The sequence below is a fragment of the Nestor notabilis genome, unplaced genomic scaffold (genome assembly GCF_000696875.1).
Source record: "Nestor notabilis isolate BGI_N333 unplaced genomic scaffold, ASM69687v1 scaffold26469, whole genome shotgun sequence".
NCBI lineage: Eukaryota > Metazoa > Chordata > Aves > Psittaciformes > Psittacidae > Nestor > Nestor notabilis.
Window position 1 is genome coordinate 31,637 of NW_009944515.1, and position 17,148 is coordinate 48,784.

At 42.8% G+C, this 17,148-nt stretch overlaps 1 protein-coding gene across 1 annotated transcript in view; it reads right to left on the bottom strand.

Annotated features, from left to right (window-relative positions):
- Positions 1 to 1,836: 1,836 nt before the first annotated feature.
- The window catches only part of RIN3 (Ras and Rab interactor 3), a 19,075-nt gene continuing 3,763 nt past the window's right edge, over positions 1,837 to 17,148 (bottom strand). The window contains exons 3-6 of the mRNA XM_010022456.1: positions 16,161 to 16,469; positions 7,265 to 7,396; positions 4,046 to 4,209; positions 1,837 to 2,145 (exon numbers count right to left, since the gene is read on the bottom strand). Coding sequence (XP_010020758.1) covers positions 1,837 to 2,145; positions 4,046 to 4,209; positions 7,265 to 7,396; positions 16,161 to 16,469 — 914 coding nt within the window. The remainder of the gene's footprint in view (positions 2,146 to 4,045; positions 4,210 to 7,264; positions 7,397 to 16,160; positions 16,470 to 17,148) is intronic.

Sequence of the window (17,148 nt, forward strand, 5' to 3'; positions counted from 1 at the left end):
CCCAGAATGCAGCCCAGGCTCCCAGCAGGAGCATGCTGCCCTGCAAGAGGCTAATGGCAGTGCAAGGGAGGGGTTCAGTGCTGGCACCCTGCCCAGAGACAAGGCGGAGGTGCCGACAGCTGCACGTGAGCAGAAGTAACCCTGACTTTGGAGTCAGCTCAGTACTGGTGTCACACACTGCAGGTTCTGCACACGATGTCCTCGAAACCAAGATAGCTGTTATTCACTGTTCCTCATTCTTCGTTGTTGTCTCTTCCTTACAAGATGTGCAGCAGCCCAAGCTGGCAGATGCACAGCACTGGTTTGCTATCTGTATGCAGATTTGGCCAGTGCACGCTACAGCTGAGGCATGTAGAGGCAGACATTCCAAGGCCTAGAGACTTAGGGACTAGCTACATGTGATACCATTTTACCTTTGGAGCTTCAGGAGTCAGGCAGGGAGCTCTAGCAATTTGGCCCAGTGTGTCCCAATTATTTTTTTGGATGTTAATGGGAGGAAACAATAGCAGCTTTGAGCAAAACCCACAGTAAAACACTTTCTTTCTAATCAGAGCTTTGCTGGGCTTGATCCCAAGTTTGTGTAGCTGCAGGGGAGGTTAACGTGCGTCCTGCATGCAGACAATCCGGGATCTCACAGTGGGAATCTTGTCTGCATGAAGGCATGCAGAAGACATGGATTTGTCTTGCAGTTAAGGCTCCTGCTTCCATTATTCAAGCCTGAAAAATTGTTTTCAAATTTCAGGAAATGCATTTCTATATTGGTTCAATTTATTCTGTGGGAATATAGATTTGCAGGGAAATTTAAGTCTGCAATGACTGAAAGCACAGATAAAAAGGAGAATTAGCAAGTTCTGTCTGCAACAGCCTGAATTTATTAATGTAATAACCTCGTAGGACTTACAGTCACAAAAACACTAGAGAAAATGACATCTGGGTAAAAAGGGACAGGTATTTAATTCTAGCTCTTTTTGATTTTCAAATTTTAATCTGGTTTGCTACACTGGGGAAATTATTAAGTTTTTTCACAAGCACTTACTTAAAAATAATTGCACCATATCACACATGGAAATAAATACACAATTAACCAATGACACTATTATACAACCAATGTGACTAAACTGCTGTACATGTAAAACTGATGGTGAAGACTTTCAATCTGTAAAAAAAATACGCTGATGAAAACGCCTATGCTACCCAACTCAGTGACAAATAGATGGCAGAAAATGCACTCTTAGTGAAAGTACAGGATCATCTTGCATGGTCTGTAATTCTGTGGATTTCAAAGGCAATGACATTTTGTAGACAGCAAGCCAGAGATGGAGTTCTGCTACAGATGGCAACCCTGTGTCTCTGAATACATCAGACAAGATTCAGTTTATTCCAACGGGGTGAACAGATACTGTAAGGCTTAAAAGCTGTCTTACCTCCAGATAGCATTGAGGTGTGTGCACAGGCCTTGTGCACGGAGGTGATTCACACCTGCCGTAATTCATTATGGAGTGAGCATCCAGTTTTCTGCAAGATCTCTGGGTTTTCTCCACTGTGCATTTACATTCTGTGATGTCAGCTGGCTGCCAGCAGGAAGTTCTGAGGTTTGATACTTCAAGTTTTCCAGAAGATGAATGTTCTCCTGAATGCTCTTTTTATTTCTGCAAAGGAACTCTGCTGAGAAATGCTCTGTATTCAGACAGCATCTACAAGTAGCACATCTGCCCTGTGTCAAAGGCCATGCTCCAGAGACCTTCTGAGGTCTGCAGATATCAGAGGATCTCATGAGATAAACTATCCAGCCCTTTCAGGATGACAACAAACACGACAAAAAAAGCAGTGTGGCCCTTAGGGAAAGTCTGACTCTTTGACAATTGGAACTGGTGGGGTTTTATTGTCTATTGGTTTATAAATAAAATGGAAATCTTTCTTGGTTTCACACTTCAGGAGGGAGGCTTTAATTTGGTGAGGAAGGGCATCTTTGTCCAGCTGCAGCCACTGGTCATCAACATAAACAAAGAGTCTATAGTCTTTGGGATGGGAGACTTCAAACTTCTCGGCACATTGCTGGTTCAGCTGCTCAGCTGTGGTGTCTTTCCGGGAAGCAAGTGTCCTTGACTGAGCACCAATTTGCAGAAAGGAGACAGAGATGAAATCCTGAAGAGAAACATGAGGATAGATCTTGCAGTTAACACAGTGACTTAAGACTGAAGGAAGTAGAATTCAGCTCCAAAGCCCTAGATATCTAGAGCTCCTAAGCGCCCTCAAAAATCCTCGTCGTTCTCCAATGCCTTAGCTATTCTCTCTTTTCTACCTTCTGAAGAACAAGCTCTGAATCAGCAAATACTTAAACTACATTTAACTGAATACTTAGCCCTTTAAAGACACATAAGTGAAAGGTTTTTTCTGATTTTGGTGAATATCCTTAGTGAGCAATCTGCAACAGTTCCTTCTCCCACTTTTCTACAACTCCTAAAGAAATAGGATGCAAAGAAGTAACAGACCAGAATAACAATCCCAAAACCTCAGAGATCTGGTCTGAAAATCCCGTGTCTCACAGAAACAGGAAAGGGTTGGCAGTGTGGCAACCTTTGCAACTCCACCATCACCCAGAGAGCATCTTGAGATGGTGGCCTCCAAACTTCCTTCCATCAGTAAGGAAACAGCAGAAGAAGTTATGCTGAGAAAGCTGTTTTACTTGTATGCTGTTTCAGGCATCAACTGCTGTTGGGGTGTTTTGCATGAGGAACAGAATCTAGAGAGCTTTTGGTCATAGTGGAACCTGCATGTATAATTTGTATCTGTGAAGTGAAAAAAAATTCCCAGCCATTTTGGTCAGAAAATACTCAGGTTCATCAAATTTTGTGAAATATGTGGACTATGGGTTTCCAAACTGTATTTGTGGAGTGTCACTGCAGATGGTAAAGGCATCCAGAGGGATGTGCAGGAGCTTTCTGCCAGGAAAGGCTCGCATGTCTCTGATACTAACCCTTATTCACAGGAATGTAAAATGGTCCTTATGCTGCTGGAGGGAAGGGGAATCTTCTGGGGAAATGTGGCATTTGCTCACTCAGCTCTTACGCTCCATGCTAGGTACTTGCTATGGGCTGCTGCCAGAGCAGCAGTCAGGGCTGGATGCATGTTTGGTGTATCCCACCCATCATTCTCAAATTCTGAGATCATAAGGGACTACTTTGACCACAATATGGGAAACATAATCAACTCCATGCTTTCACAGGGCTATATGGTCTGTGTCTCCCTCTCAGGAGGCTTTCTCCTGGCTTTCGCCTCCACATTCACAATTTTGTTTCTCACTGTGAAGACTTTACAGAACTGAGACTTGGCCTTTGCTGCCTCCCTGTGGGTGACAATTTGATCACAGGACATGGAGCTGGCAGGACATCGCGACTGCCTGGTCCTGTAGCCAGCCTCACCATAGCTGGAGGCCCAGAGCACCCACCCCTCCTGGGACACTCCCCCACTGGTGCATGGGGAGGTCTTCACCAGGCCATACACAGCATGGGCTTCAAAGCTAACCAGACACTGTTAGGTCTTCCTTGCTGCCAGACAGGAGAAGCCAGGCTCTGGAAGATGCTTGTCTGACTGGTCCTTGAGATGTCTCAGGTCCTCCTACAGCTTTGTACCACCTAGGAACCATCCCTGCATAGCCTGCTCACATCTCCTCAGCTTAGCCTATGATTTCCCCAGGCCCTAAGCGTGATGGTGTGCTCCCTGCTTCCCCACCACAGCTCTACACATGTGACTGCTCCTAGCATGCCTTCTTTGAGAAGGAACAACAAAATCACTCTGCAGTTGTATTTAAAATTACATTATTATGAGGGTACTTCAAGACTTCAAAATTATTCTTTTAAGTGATATGTATTTCAAATCAGGTGTGTTTTTTTTAAGATTTGAAGATCTTGTACCATATGTACTTTTGGTTTTTACTAGTGATTTGGGTTAACTTAGTTTTAAAATAATTATCAAATTAAAATCAGTAAGTACAGAGAGCATGTTCATCTTTCAGGCTTTGTCCGTAGCAAACAATGCCAGCTACCTGCACTGATGAGCGGGAAGCCCGGGCCTTGTTCAGCGTCCTCCGTTGCTCCCAGCGGTGAATGGAGTCCTGCACCTCCATGCTCAGCTGCCGCGTGACGGTGATTTTGTCATAGTTCTTGATGTGCTCCAGAGCCCCATAGGTGGTGGTTAAATAATAGGAGCCTGTGAAAGGAGGTCTTGTATGAACATGACACCACCCCAGGCCACCCATTTCCACTTCCAAACTGCCTACTACAAAAGCAGCTTTCACAAACCAACCCAAGCAATGCCTTTTACCACAGAAGGTTTATTCTTTGGGATGTGGCCATCTTTTTGTTGTGTTTAACAGGGCCAGTGCAACAGGACTCCTGAGCAGTCCCCATGATGCAAGGAAATAGTTAAGAACTGTAGTGTACGCTGTAGGAAAACTACAAGGCTGGATTCAGCCCCTCCAACTCTAGTTGCATTGCCGAAGTGTTTAGAGCTCAGGTCCCCTTGTGGGCTCCGTGCTGTTAAAGGATGTCTCAGATCTGCAAGGACAAGTTACCCTCTACTCCCTCTATCAACTAGACAGGAAGCCCAGATGTTGGCTAAGGGTAATTCCTAGACTGGTCAGGGCTGTGGGATAAATCTTGGTAAAGCAGAGAAATGGGATAAAGCAGTAAAAGCCCGCAGCCACCCTTTTCCCCTCAGAAACCCCATGACCACAGTGGTGTTGGCTGTAGCAGGTAATAAATAACCAACTGCAGCAGCCAAGAAAGCAGCTGGACCATGATAAGAGGGTTTATCAACAGAGATGAAGATAAGCCCTGATAAGAGGGCACAGCTGAATATGAGGAATCTGCTGCTTTGGTTGTGAGGCAGCCCCGCGGCAGCGAACGGCCCCAGTGCCGCGTCAATGAAGAGTGCTCATTTTCCCAGGTGCCGCCGGGCTCAGCTCTGCGGACAAGCGAGAGGCTGGGCACGGAGCCTCCTCTGAACAGAAGGAAGGAGTCAGGCTGCAGAGCTGCCCCAGCAGGAGCTCACCTGGCCCGGGGCAGGGTGAGAGGCCACCGGCTTCTGAGAGATTCCCAGCTGCTGCTCCCCTCACCCCGCTGCCGGGGAAACGGAGAAATAAGAACAGCCTGTCTGCTGGGTGGAGCTCCCTGCTTTTGGTACGTTTCACAGCAACTGCAGTTGCCTCTAGATGGCACTTCCACATCACCCAAACCTCGCACCAGCCCTCCTGGGGTTTCATAACCCTTCCTCAGGCTCTGATGCGCTCCACAGTCATCGCGGCTGGTTGCTTAAGTGCTAAGACAGCATTTTATGTAAGAGCAGTATTTTTAGAGCACCACTGAAGTCTGGTGTAGGAGAGGAGACACCAGCATTGTCGTTTGACTTTCTGTACTTTGGTGGATCTGATGTCCCATAGCTACATACGTTTGCGTACACCAAACCCCCTCTTTTACTTTACCATCTCTCACAAAGTGCTGCTGAGAACAGGCTAACAAGCCTGCAAGTGCCACTTTTCCTCTCTTAAATAGAGTTATACCTTCCCTTGTCTGTTCCTTCAGCATTTCTCTTGCTCTGGCAGAGTCAGAGCTCCCCACGATGGGACTTGCAACTTGGTTTATCCTTTCCCTCAGAATCCAGGAAGGTCTCTCAGTCCTCCATGGCAGGAATTCATTACACCTTTAAGAATTATTTTTTCTTACACTTCCCAGTATCTTCATTTCCACACAGTAATTCCCCATCATCTGTCCTTGCCTTTGCCCCAGTAGTCAACATCACTGTTGTTATAAAATTCATTCAAAGTAAATTTTTAATTTGAAGGCCAGATTTAAATGAGTTTATGTGTTATCTGATGTATTTTCACAGGTTTTTCACTTCTGCTTTTATTTTTTGTTTTCATTTCTGTGCCTGAATCACCTTTTGCCATTTCACTTAGAAAGGCCTAACTCAACTGAATTTTTGACATTTTAGCCTTGTTCTTCATGATCTCAGAGCTGTCTTCACTGAGACATTTTTTTTTCCGTTGCCTGTATCAGCAGTTATTCCCAGTCTCCTTTCTGATGTGATTCTTCAGCCAGTTTGATCTGGAACTCCCTAACAAAATTTTCCCCCTTTGACTGGCATGAGCATTTCAAACAGTCTTTGTATCTTTGACTTAAAAGAACCTCCAGCCTGCTTTGCCTTTGATACCCTGAGCTTCTCAACCCAGATGACTTCAGCAAGCAGCCTGGTAGTACTCCCTTTTGAAATGAAGAACCTGTGGGCAGCATAGTCACCAAAACCAGCCTAATTATGTCAGCAAAATGCTGTGCTTAGGCTAATGTTTTTTTCTGCTAACAGTTCTTTCCAGTGGGATAATCAGCCGGTGCAGAAACCCCTCACTAGTACGATTGCACTGTCACTGCTCATTCTGTTAGTACTTACTTTTGCCCACCTCTGCCTTGTGCTGGGATGACATGCTCTTAGTTACAGACTTATACCTCCATTTAATATGAATAAAATTAGTCTTCTGTTATTCACCCAGGACTTCTTTCTAGAACAAAGTCTGAAGTAAACCCCATTTTACTTGTTTAGTGACTACATGGTCAAAAATTACCTATGTTCATAACTCAGAGTGCATAACCTTGTCACTGTTAGTAGCATTTGCTTCCCAATCTATATTTAAGAAACGAAAGGCCCACGGTTCCCTACGGTATTTATCCCTCTAGTAGGAGACGTCTTTATTCACATCCAAATCTAATATTCCACTCTAACCCAACTTTCCTTTCTCTGCCTCACTTTAATACTTAGCTAGAGAACATTGTTTAGAGGGGTCACTCATATTTAAGAGAAGAGTCACCATGAGAATGATGTATGGCCCCAGGCATACAATACAGTTTAAGAAATGTGCTCTTTTCTCATCGGAATAAAAGTCTTTGCACAAACCTTGCAATTTTTCAGCCTTTGGGCCAAGGAACACTAGATGTCTCTGTTTAGGTTACTAATGCAGCAACTCAGATCTCATTTATGCTAGGTCCCTGCCTTTCTAGGTGATGTCTAAGGGCACTGCGTCTAAGGGCACTGCACTGCCAAAAAGCAGTTAAAGTGTTTGACAATAATCTTAGAGCCTCATATTTGAAAAGTTTGGCCAAAGCTTATCCACAAAGCCTAGCCACAGCCTTGATGCCCCACTTTCACAAACACTGAAGTGAGATAAAGAATGATTTCCAGAGTGAGTATCCCAGGAGCAGACACTGTACTGTACCTTCCCCTAGCTGCAAAGCAGGGTCCATGAGCTCCATCATATACTCCACATTCAGAAGGACTTCAGTCAAGTTGCTGCGAGCCAACACATACATGAGCACAGGGAGGAAGTCGTCTGCACCGTATGGCTTCCCTGAGCAAAGAGAAACACAGAATGGTCCCAGTAAACTCACCACAAAGACACACTCCCACACAACAGTGACAGCTTCTCACCCAGCTTGTCCTTTGCAGACTTTAGCTTACATTATGTGAAGAGTTAAAGCTCAAAAGCGTAAGCAAAGGAAAAAAGTGCTGAAAAAGGGAAAGTTAAAAAGTAAGTAGACTGGCTTCAAACCCAAAATATGAGAATGAAAATTTTTAGTCCGTTTCTGATATTCTTTATCAAGAAGGTTAATTAATTAATTAATTTATTAAGAAAGAGAAGCTTAAACTTCATGGACCTCAGGCAAATGACAATCCTTGAAGAGTGCAAAGGCTGTCATCTGAGCCCTCTGATTTGACAGTCCCATCAGACTGAAATTTGTGTTTGCAGCATTAGCAGTGAAGTTGTCTACATGCATTAGGGGTATTTATGCTCTTAGGTTCACTCTATGTGTGGACCATACAGCAGAAAATAAAATTTGAGATAGGTTTTAGGACTGGGGACTTCCTTGTTTGTGTTTCTTCAGAAGGCAAAACATAGCACTACATGTTCCTAATAAAAACAGTCTCCCGAAGAGCTAGAACCTACTACTCAGCCATTGGTGTCTAGCTGAGAAAATAAAAAGTCTTTCACATTGGACTTAGATTAATATATGCAGTTGATGGAATTGGCGTGCAGCAGGTGCTATGGGAACAGATCCTCACAGGCTCAAGATTTCCTATGCTTAAAACCATTCATATCAATTAAGTCAACAAAGTGATCTGATATGTAATCTGTAGCAGCTCTTTGGGATCTCTGAGGACAAAAAAGCATATATGTTAACAGTCACCATTGTAAAGAATTACTGCTTCAAATAGAATCCAAAATGAAGCGTCGCTATATAAATGGTGAAGAACACAAGGATAACTTTTCTTATTTGAAAGATGCTCTCACTTTCCACCAAACATCACAGAATCATCATGGATAACCCAGATAACAAGTTGCTTAGCAGGCCTGTCTTCCCAACATTTAGAGTTGACCATTACAGTTAACCTAAGCCCAGATTGTTTTCATTCTGAATGTCCTTCCTCAGACCGTGGGCAGTTTTTCCCACCTGAGCACTTGAATGTGTTGTTTTCATGGGCCATGTGTGTCTTACTTGAGAACCGTTTGCCTCACCTCAAAGAACCAAAGCTACCCTTGATGTACCTTCAGTGAAATTTTGTGCTAGCCAGTTTTGGTCCATAGTCCACATGCTCCTCCATGGTACGGCATAAATTCCTGTTTCTCAAATGTTCCCACTGACTTATTTCAAATCTTTGCCATGAGTCAGCTTTCTGTTTTTGTCATTCATAGCTGACGCAGATTCTTCACTGGCAAAGAAAGATGTTCTCCTGAAGCCTCAAATAAACATGAGCTTAGCCCCTGATGAAAAAATAAAAAAAATAGTGTGGCTTAAAAATAAACCCAGTAATATAACTAGTGATCAGAGAGTTGATCCAGTTAAAACAAAGTGTTGGAAGATGGGAGATTGTCAGGGCTGTAATTCAGTCTGTTTCTAACAGAGTCCACACACGCCACAACATGGACAATTTATTTAATGAAAGCTGGATTAATGCTTTCAGTTCTATTTGCTTTATTATGGCGGCCTTTAGTTAAATGACACAGCCTTAGGTCTTCAACCAAACTATAAAAGGACATTAATGTTTCATTAACGTTTGGATGAACGTGAAGTGTTTAAGGCCAGGTTAGATGGGGCTTTGAGCAACCTGGTCTAGTCGAAGGTGTCCCTGCCCATAGCAGGGAATTGGAACTAGATGATCTTTAAAATCCCTTCCAATCCAAACCATTCTAATGATTCTATGATGTTTTATTTGTCTGTTGTTGCATTGGTTTCTGTCTCTGTAGAAGTTTCAGCTCTGTGAAGGGTCCAATTCATTGATGTCGTATATATTACTTTAACAGAAGCAGCTTAGTACTAGAGCTATTTAACATTGTCTAGCAAAAAAAAAGATGACACAAGTGAGACATGAAAATGTATTAGAAAAACTGCACAGAGAAAAACTGCTCCTTTTGACCTGAGTAATTCAGATGCCAACAGAGTTAGATCTGTATAAAACTAGTGTAAAGGAAGATGAAGTACCAAAGAGATTGCTAGGTTCACTTTTTTCTCCTTCTTTAAAAACTTTTTCTTTATGATGTAGTAGTTACTGACCAGTGGCATGGATTGTGTGCTTATAGTTTCCTGAAGGCCAAGAGACCTTCCAGGGCAAGACTAATAGCAGAATTTTCTCTTTCCTACCACTTCTTTTCATGACCAATCCATGTTGTGCCTGCCTTTTTTTTTTTTTTTTTTTTTTTTTTTTTAAAATAAAATGTCACCAAGATGGATCACCAGCCAGACAATGGACAAACAACCAATGCAGAGTGGAAACAGCAACTTGGAACTAAACAATTCTATATCCCCAGCCATCAACTTCTGGTGTCACCTGAAATGAAAGTTAGAGGACACTTTTCAACAACGCCTACAGAACCTCTCAATTTCTTTTTTATTGGCTGAGAAGTGGTTGTACGTACAAGCAGGCACTGAGGTAATTATTTTTCATTGCTATCTCATTTCTATAAGCTGACTTAGCTGCTCTCCCTACCAGACCTTGTTATAAATCTTTCACAACTTTAAGATTCCATAGAAATATTATTGGACTCCCAGCTGTTTATATGGCTTAACTATGAAAATCTAACATACAGTTTCTTTCTGATTAATCAACTTAGAAAAGGGATGTCTGCCTGCAGTAATGGAAGGAGTACTCATTCTCCATATGCTGTATGCTCATAACCTGCATAAATTACTAGACATCATTTTAATCCAGTTGTGGGAAAGTGAAGCCTGATTCTTAAATACCCACATCTGTAGCTAAAGCTGAAGTCAGCAGGAGCTGTAGGTGTCAACAAGACAAAAGAAAAGCTAATCATCAAGGATCTAGCTCTGACTCCAGGTGTTGCCACAAACCGTCAGTGTTGCTTAGGACAGGTCAGGCACAGTATATTGTGCCTATTCCTTGTAGGCATTGGAACAGCTTCTCTCCACTGACTGCACAGGGAGCCAAGGATGGGTGCCTGAGAGGGCAGGACTCTGAACCTGCTCTTGTTCCCATGGCCTTGGATGTCACAGTAGACACAGGGATTAGCTTAGACATGTACAGCTGTCAGACCAGGTACGGTCCTGAGGTACCCTGTATCTGAGTCCATTCGTGGGGATAATAGGTGCTGTCAGCAACTCAAATATGACCAGAAGTAGGAGGCACAAAGATACACAAAACAATACCTGTGAACCAAGACACCCAAGAGGTTGGTGCTGCTCAGCATCATGCAACCCACCTACCCCCTGTGCCACAAAAGGCACTGGGGCATAACCCAGCATCCATCCGGGAGCTGCAGCAGGGTGTTATCTGCAGGCTACTGACTCCTCAGCTCCACTTTCAATCTGGGCTAGAGCCAAGTTCCCAGACCTGCATGTCTAGCTCCATCTGTGGTCTCTCACAGAGAGGTATGCTTGCAGCTGGTAGACTTAAATCTAGCTCTGACCCTGCCAGAGGTCTCGGTGACACTGGGACTGAGCTCGCTTGTTCAAGGTGGTGTTGTCCTACTTCAGATATGACTTGCTTTATTTCCCTTTCTTCCCTGCATGATCAGGAAACATTTATTTCATAAATATCTGTAAGAAGCTTAAAATAAGCCTTCTCTTCTGCCACAAACTCATCCTATTATGTTTATAGCAAAGCAAATAAAATGTCAGTTCCTGGCTGGAATGCAGCACTTGAATAGACGGGTATTAATTAAATACATGATTTAAAGCAACTGGAATTCTGCCCAAGCCTCCATAAAGAAATTACAGCCTGTTTTAACACATTCGTGCGTTTCTTTTCCCTCCGTGTATATTCTGACAACCAGCAGACACTGACGATGCTCTGCAGTTTGCTCTAATATTTTACAAACACTGGCATGATATCTGGCAGTAGCTCTCCAGGAAATACATCGATTTTAGCCTCAGTTTATAGCTGGGAAACCTGAGGTACAGAAAGGCTAACTGAGATTTGTTCAAGACTGTTGTGGAAACCAGGACAAAGATCATAAGAAAAGATTGTGAACATCTTTTCACTCACTAGCATTTTGCGATCTCTTGTTTATCCCATACTGCTTCAGCAAGGTTTGATTTATGATAGTTAAATTAAGAGAGTTAATACATGCAGGCAGCATGAATCCACTTCAAAACCATATGTTTTACAGATCAGAGGAATTCATTGCCCTTGAAAAAATTGAACTTGCTCTTTAATTCAAATGTAGAAATTGTGCTAGCCAGAAAAAGATATAATCTCTAGTCTATCAGCCTTCATTAATAGTGGCTTACATACAAATCTCTTCCAAAAGATAACAAAATAAACCTGTTATGTATAGCTTTATTTTCCTTCTCAGAAGTGAGAACTGATAATGAACAGTGTAGTGGGATTGCTCTGACTTAGTTTTCAGAGCTTCTAGCATCAGTTCTACACTGGCTGCTGAAGTATTTGAAGCCAGTTTCCTTTCCACAAGCTTAAGACACACTGCTTCAGGTTCATGCCTTTGTCAACTGCAGAGCTATACAGGAGTGCATCAGGGCAACTAATATCTGTCTGCTCAATTCTACAGTGGGTGACAAACTTAATCCTAAAAGCTAAGGAAGAGAAATATTCCAATGGAATATATGTCCTATATCTGTCCTTTTTTTTCTGAAAGCAGGCTATGTATCAGCCGTGCAAAATTATGCAATAGAAATTATTAAATCACATGTTTTAGGGCCAGTTACCTAGCAAACACCATCATCAGTACAGATCTGGTTTTGAGCTATATGCTCCAGCTCCCTGTGCTCTTCAAAGATACTCCAAAAATAAAGCTTCATAACATTAGGTAGTCTACAAGTTAAAAATGTTGCTGTAAAAATATTGTTCCTCTGTTAATTCTTCTTAAAACTCCTTAGAAAGCAGTCTTCCCATCTGTCCAACTTCCAGCTTAAGTTTAGAGCCTTTCCATTCTTGATCTTCCTCGCTCATAGAGTGACCAAATTTGGCCTGATTGCCTCGCACAGTATTTCTTCATAAACCAGTGCCTACTGTGCCTCTATTTTTGCTTTTCCATTGGTTCTTTTCTACAGAGTGGCAGCTCCCAGGTAGCACAAGGCTGGGTGCTCCAGGCTCATCCCACAGACCACACATATTGCAGACTCGCATGTCGTTTGTCACTCCACAAGCGTCACTCGTGTTTTTGACAGCGAAAAGCAGAGATCCTACCACACAATATACCTTTGACATTTTGTCTGAGTAAAGGTCTTTCTGAAAGGTAAATAATAAGCAGATTTTCTACATAAGATTACAGTTCATCTATATAAATCAGCTATGCACCCAGCTTTCCCTGTGGGTAGTGAGGCATGCCTTTCAAGTGTAGGAACAGTCAGAGAGCTGGGAGCTTACAGTTCCCATGAGTCCTGTCTCTTACTTTTTCTAGTGTATGGATTAAAAGAAGCCACCAAAAATGCCAGCCAGTTTGAGGGAATGAGGTGGGTTTCCCAACTCTTCTTTTTTTAGTTCTTGTAATGCATATTATTCTTACTAACTGCTCCTTGTATTTTTAGCAGGCAGGTTACATATTTTTAGATTGTAGGCTATTCTTGGAGGCACATGTTGCTGTTATTTAAGTTTGAACAGAACTTGGAAAAGCTCAGTGAGACCCCACAGTGCTGTCTGTATTGTCCCACTGGCGAGGATTCAATTACTAATGCCACTGCCTACTCTGTACATGTGAATATCTGAACCTGTACCCCTAAGCTCTTTTTATAGCCAGTGATGAATTCATCAATATCGTCAGTGAAGTTTGTCATGAGTCATCTCAACCTAAAACAGCCACCCACATCTAGCCAGATTAATGAGCTGCATTGACTAAGTCCCTATTGTCTATAATGAAAGCTAGACATGAGACCCACCTGTAGCTACAGCTAGATGTAGCTGTAGATGAGTCCTGCTTAAACATAGATCTGTGTCTTGTAGCTGTACTCAGATATCTGTTGGAGAATGGTGTATTGACAAAGACTGTGAATTTGCCTTCCTAATTATTTCTGCTAAAACAGGAACTCTGATGCCTTCCCCATGAATCAGATCCACAAGTTGATTGCTTTCAACTTGAAGGAGAAATGCTGGTTTAAACCAGCTGAGGATCTAACCCATTCGGTTCATAGTCTGAGTAACAATTTCATCCGCAGCCAATTTTTCAGGCAGAATTTGTCATGTAGTATGAATTGCAGTCAAACTAAAGAACTCCTTTGTTAAAATGGCTTGATATACATGGAGTCCATCAAGGCTGACTTCAGTGTGCCATGACTCTTTCAGCAGCAGCAAGATGGGCACTACCACAGACACAGATGTTCCTGAGTAAGCTTATTCCTAGTTTTAAAGAAAACTTGGGACACCCTGGCCAAACCTGGACTGCTCTACATAGGTCTCAAAATGTTAAAATCTTGTGTTTTCATACAGGTTTGAAAAAAAATTCGGTGGTATTTGAACTTTGCTTTGAGATAAGAAACCATGTTCTCAGATCAGCTCATCCTACCATTAGCCTAAAGTGAATAAAGACCTGGCATGAGCTGCCCACTTGCAAATTAAACCAGGCAACGTAAGTTATGTTACTGAACAGAGTTTTTTTCTGACAGAGGTAGACTGATTTTGTCCTGCAGCAGAAGGAATGATTAATTTTGTGTTCCACCTGCTGTGATCTTGGAAGAGGAGGGAACTTTTCAATTCAGCAGTGAGTAAAAGGAGCTAAAAGACGAACAGACTATTGCACAGGAAGCTGAGCATGGCCTCTGCTCTTCCTGTGCAAAGAGCACTGAGCTGCCTTAGGGCTGGCTGAAAGCAAAAGGGCCACTGCTCTCAAGTTGGGCAGAAAGCAGGAGGAGAATTCCTATGCACTGAAATCTGGTCTGAGCAGCCCACAGCACTCTCTTCAGCCCACCACAGCTGGGAATCCCCTGTCAGAAAAATATTTCGGTTTGCTGGAGGTTTGTCTTTGACTGGTGGAAAATCAAAGTGATCTGGGGTCAGTTCATTCTGTTGAAGAGGTTTCACACATTTCACTTCTAAGTGGGTCTACAGGACATTTCACTCAATTTCTCTCCGAGCCCACTGTCTTCCGGGAGTTAGTCTATAGCATTCTTTACCCCTTAACCTCTTTTTCTGGTCTGAATTCATTGGGTACACTTCCTTAATGCCAGGCCAGTTTTCTTATGACCAGGCCCTGATACGCATCACTGATCATATATACTGGAGATGGAACTGGATGCACAGGGGTGAAGTCAGCTTCTGACATACACCCTGCTTGCAGGAGTACTAAACATGAGAAAGTAGCTGAGCTGCCCGAAATGCTTTGTTTAGCACAGCAAAACAAAATGAAATCCTCTGATTTCAGAAATGCCAATTTTTTAAGAAATGTAAGTTTTTTTAAATCGTTTCCCTGACCCCTACTTTCTGACATGAAATGACACAACGGCATTTCCTGCAGTAGAGAAATTCCAGCCCTGAACTAACTTAGGTATGACAAATATGTAACATACCACCAGCACTGGAATGAGACCATGTCTCCTATGTGGGTTTTAATGAGGCATATGAGTCTTTGATTTATACCAAATTTACTCTCAAACTTAACACAACTGTTTTAACAAAGTTACAGCAAATTCCCCTACATGTTTCCAAATCTTCTCATAATATCTGAAGGCAGTGAAAGGTCCTATCAATCCTGCAGCTTTGGCTCAGCCTGGGGATGGTTTCTTGCTCTGCTGTTAATGTGTCTAGATTGGTCATTGAATCTTGCTATGTACTGTCCAAGGGATGACCCTCAGGTGAGGCTCAGAAGGGACACAACTGCTGTATGAGTGTTCCCAGGCTGGTTTAAGTACAAAATAAAGCAGAACAGCTAAAAGCACCTTTGGAGACTGTGGGTTCTTGAACAATTGCATGTTGTAGCAAAGTAGTATCTTTCTTCTCTCCAAATTTATGCATGGCTGGTCATCAGGTCACCAGTAGAAAAAGAAAGCTCTTAAACTGGCAAAGCAGATTCCTGGAGGAAGGAGCTTCCTGGTCTATTTGTAAAAACACATCCTGTCTGCAGGCCAAAGGCTTAATGTGTGCATTTAGTGGTTGGCCTGAGGCCCAAGTTATATTTATACTCAGAGCACATACTTCCTCACACCAAAGAAGCATAGTAGTAGCTTTTGGAATTTACTGGAGCATCAGGAATTCGTAACAAACAGTACTAGCATCTGCATTTCCTCCTCAATTTAGGCAAAACTTTATAAAGAAGAAACCAAAAGACTTTTCCCAAAGACTCGTTCCTAGAATTTACCATTAAGCTGCTACAAGCTGAGACAGAGCTCTGAGGATTTATGGAGAGCTGTGTGAAGACCTCTGCAAAAAGGGCATTACACATAAAACACATACTTACAGACATCTGTTTTTTGGGGTTATGCAGCTTAAAGTTAACCAGGTAACATCTTATACCTGTTACTAGTGGAGAGAACTTCCCAGTCACTAAGCAGCCCATTCTGAACATGACCTGTGGACAGCTGATACCAAACACACCATCCATCACTGTTACCTCCAATCTGAATATTACCACATCAATGGTATCATAAACCATGTTCCTGATATATGGGGAAGGACCACTGAGGGATACCATTTCAGTAGGAGTGCTGTACCTGGGTTTCCCTGAGCCATGGAGTCATAGATGAGTTTGCAGGACTTCAGCAAGATGGCAATCTTCTTTTCTGGGGAGTAGGCCTTGTGCATGGTTGTGAACTTTTGAAGGATCTTTTCAAGCACAATGGTTTCAGGCACGCTGGTCTTGATGCCTAGGTCAGTGGTAGTTGTGTTTTGTATCACAAGTCGGTTCTCTTTTAGCTGCTGTAAGGATCCATCTTTGTTGTGGATTTCTTTTAAGTAAGAATCAATGGCTTCTTTTAAAGGTTTCAGAACACATTTGTATAAAGCTGTCTCAGCAATCACTTCTGCACAGAGAAGGGAGAACACAAAAGTCCGTGATAAATAATCAATACAATAGTGCAGGCACAAGTAAAACTCCTAAGAAAGCATGTGGTTGATTATTCATGCACTACTGCCTACCTGTGAGCAGGGAGCAGAAATTATGTCCCAGAAAGCAAACGTTTCATTACTAGCACCCTCCAGAAGTCCTGGATAGGGTTGAGATGAACATCAGTGCACGGTTTCTGTGCAAGAGCTCCTGCTACCAGCAGCTATCTTTGCCTGACATTGTGGCTGACCAGCATGGCACTGTCAGGCAGCAGAAAGGGCAACTCTACGAGTAAATGAGGAACCTCATCTTACTGTGCTTCTTTTCACAGCCCTGCCCTTACAGATGCTCAGGTGGGATTCATCTCATGTCCCTCTGACATCTCCCTCTGACTTGTTTGAGATAATCACTGTGGGATGAAAACAATTGTATCCTCAGAGCACCCCCTTCTCCGCAATGAATGAAAAGTGACTGTAGCCACCCGCTCAGAGGCAGACACAAACATCTGGTCAGAAGTTTCTCACCCTTACTGTTAAGTGCCTCTAACTTACTGATACTTATGTCACCTCTTACGCCACCTGTGGATGAGGAAATAGCCTGTGTGGGTTAAGCGTTTGCTTAATATTCAGCAGGCGACAAAAGCAAGCATGCGAGCA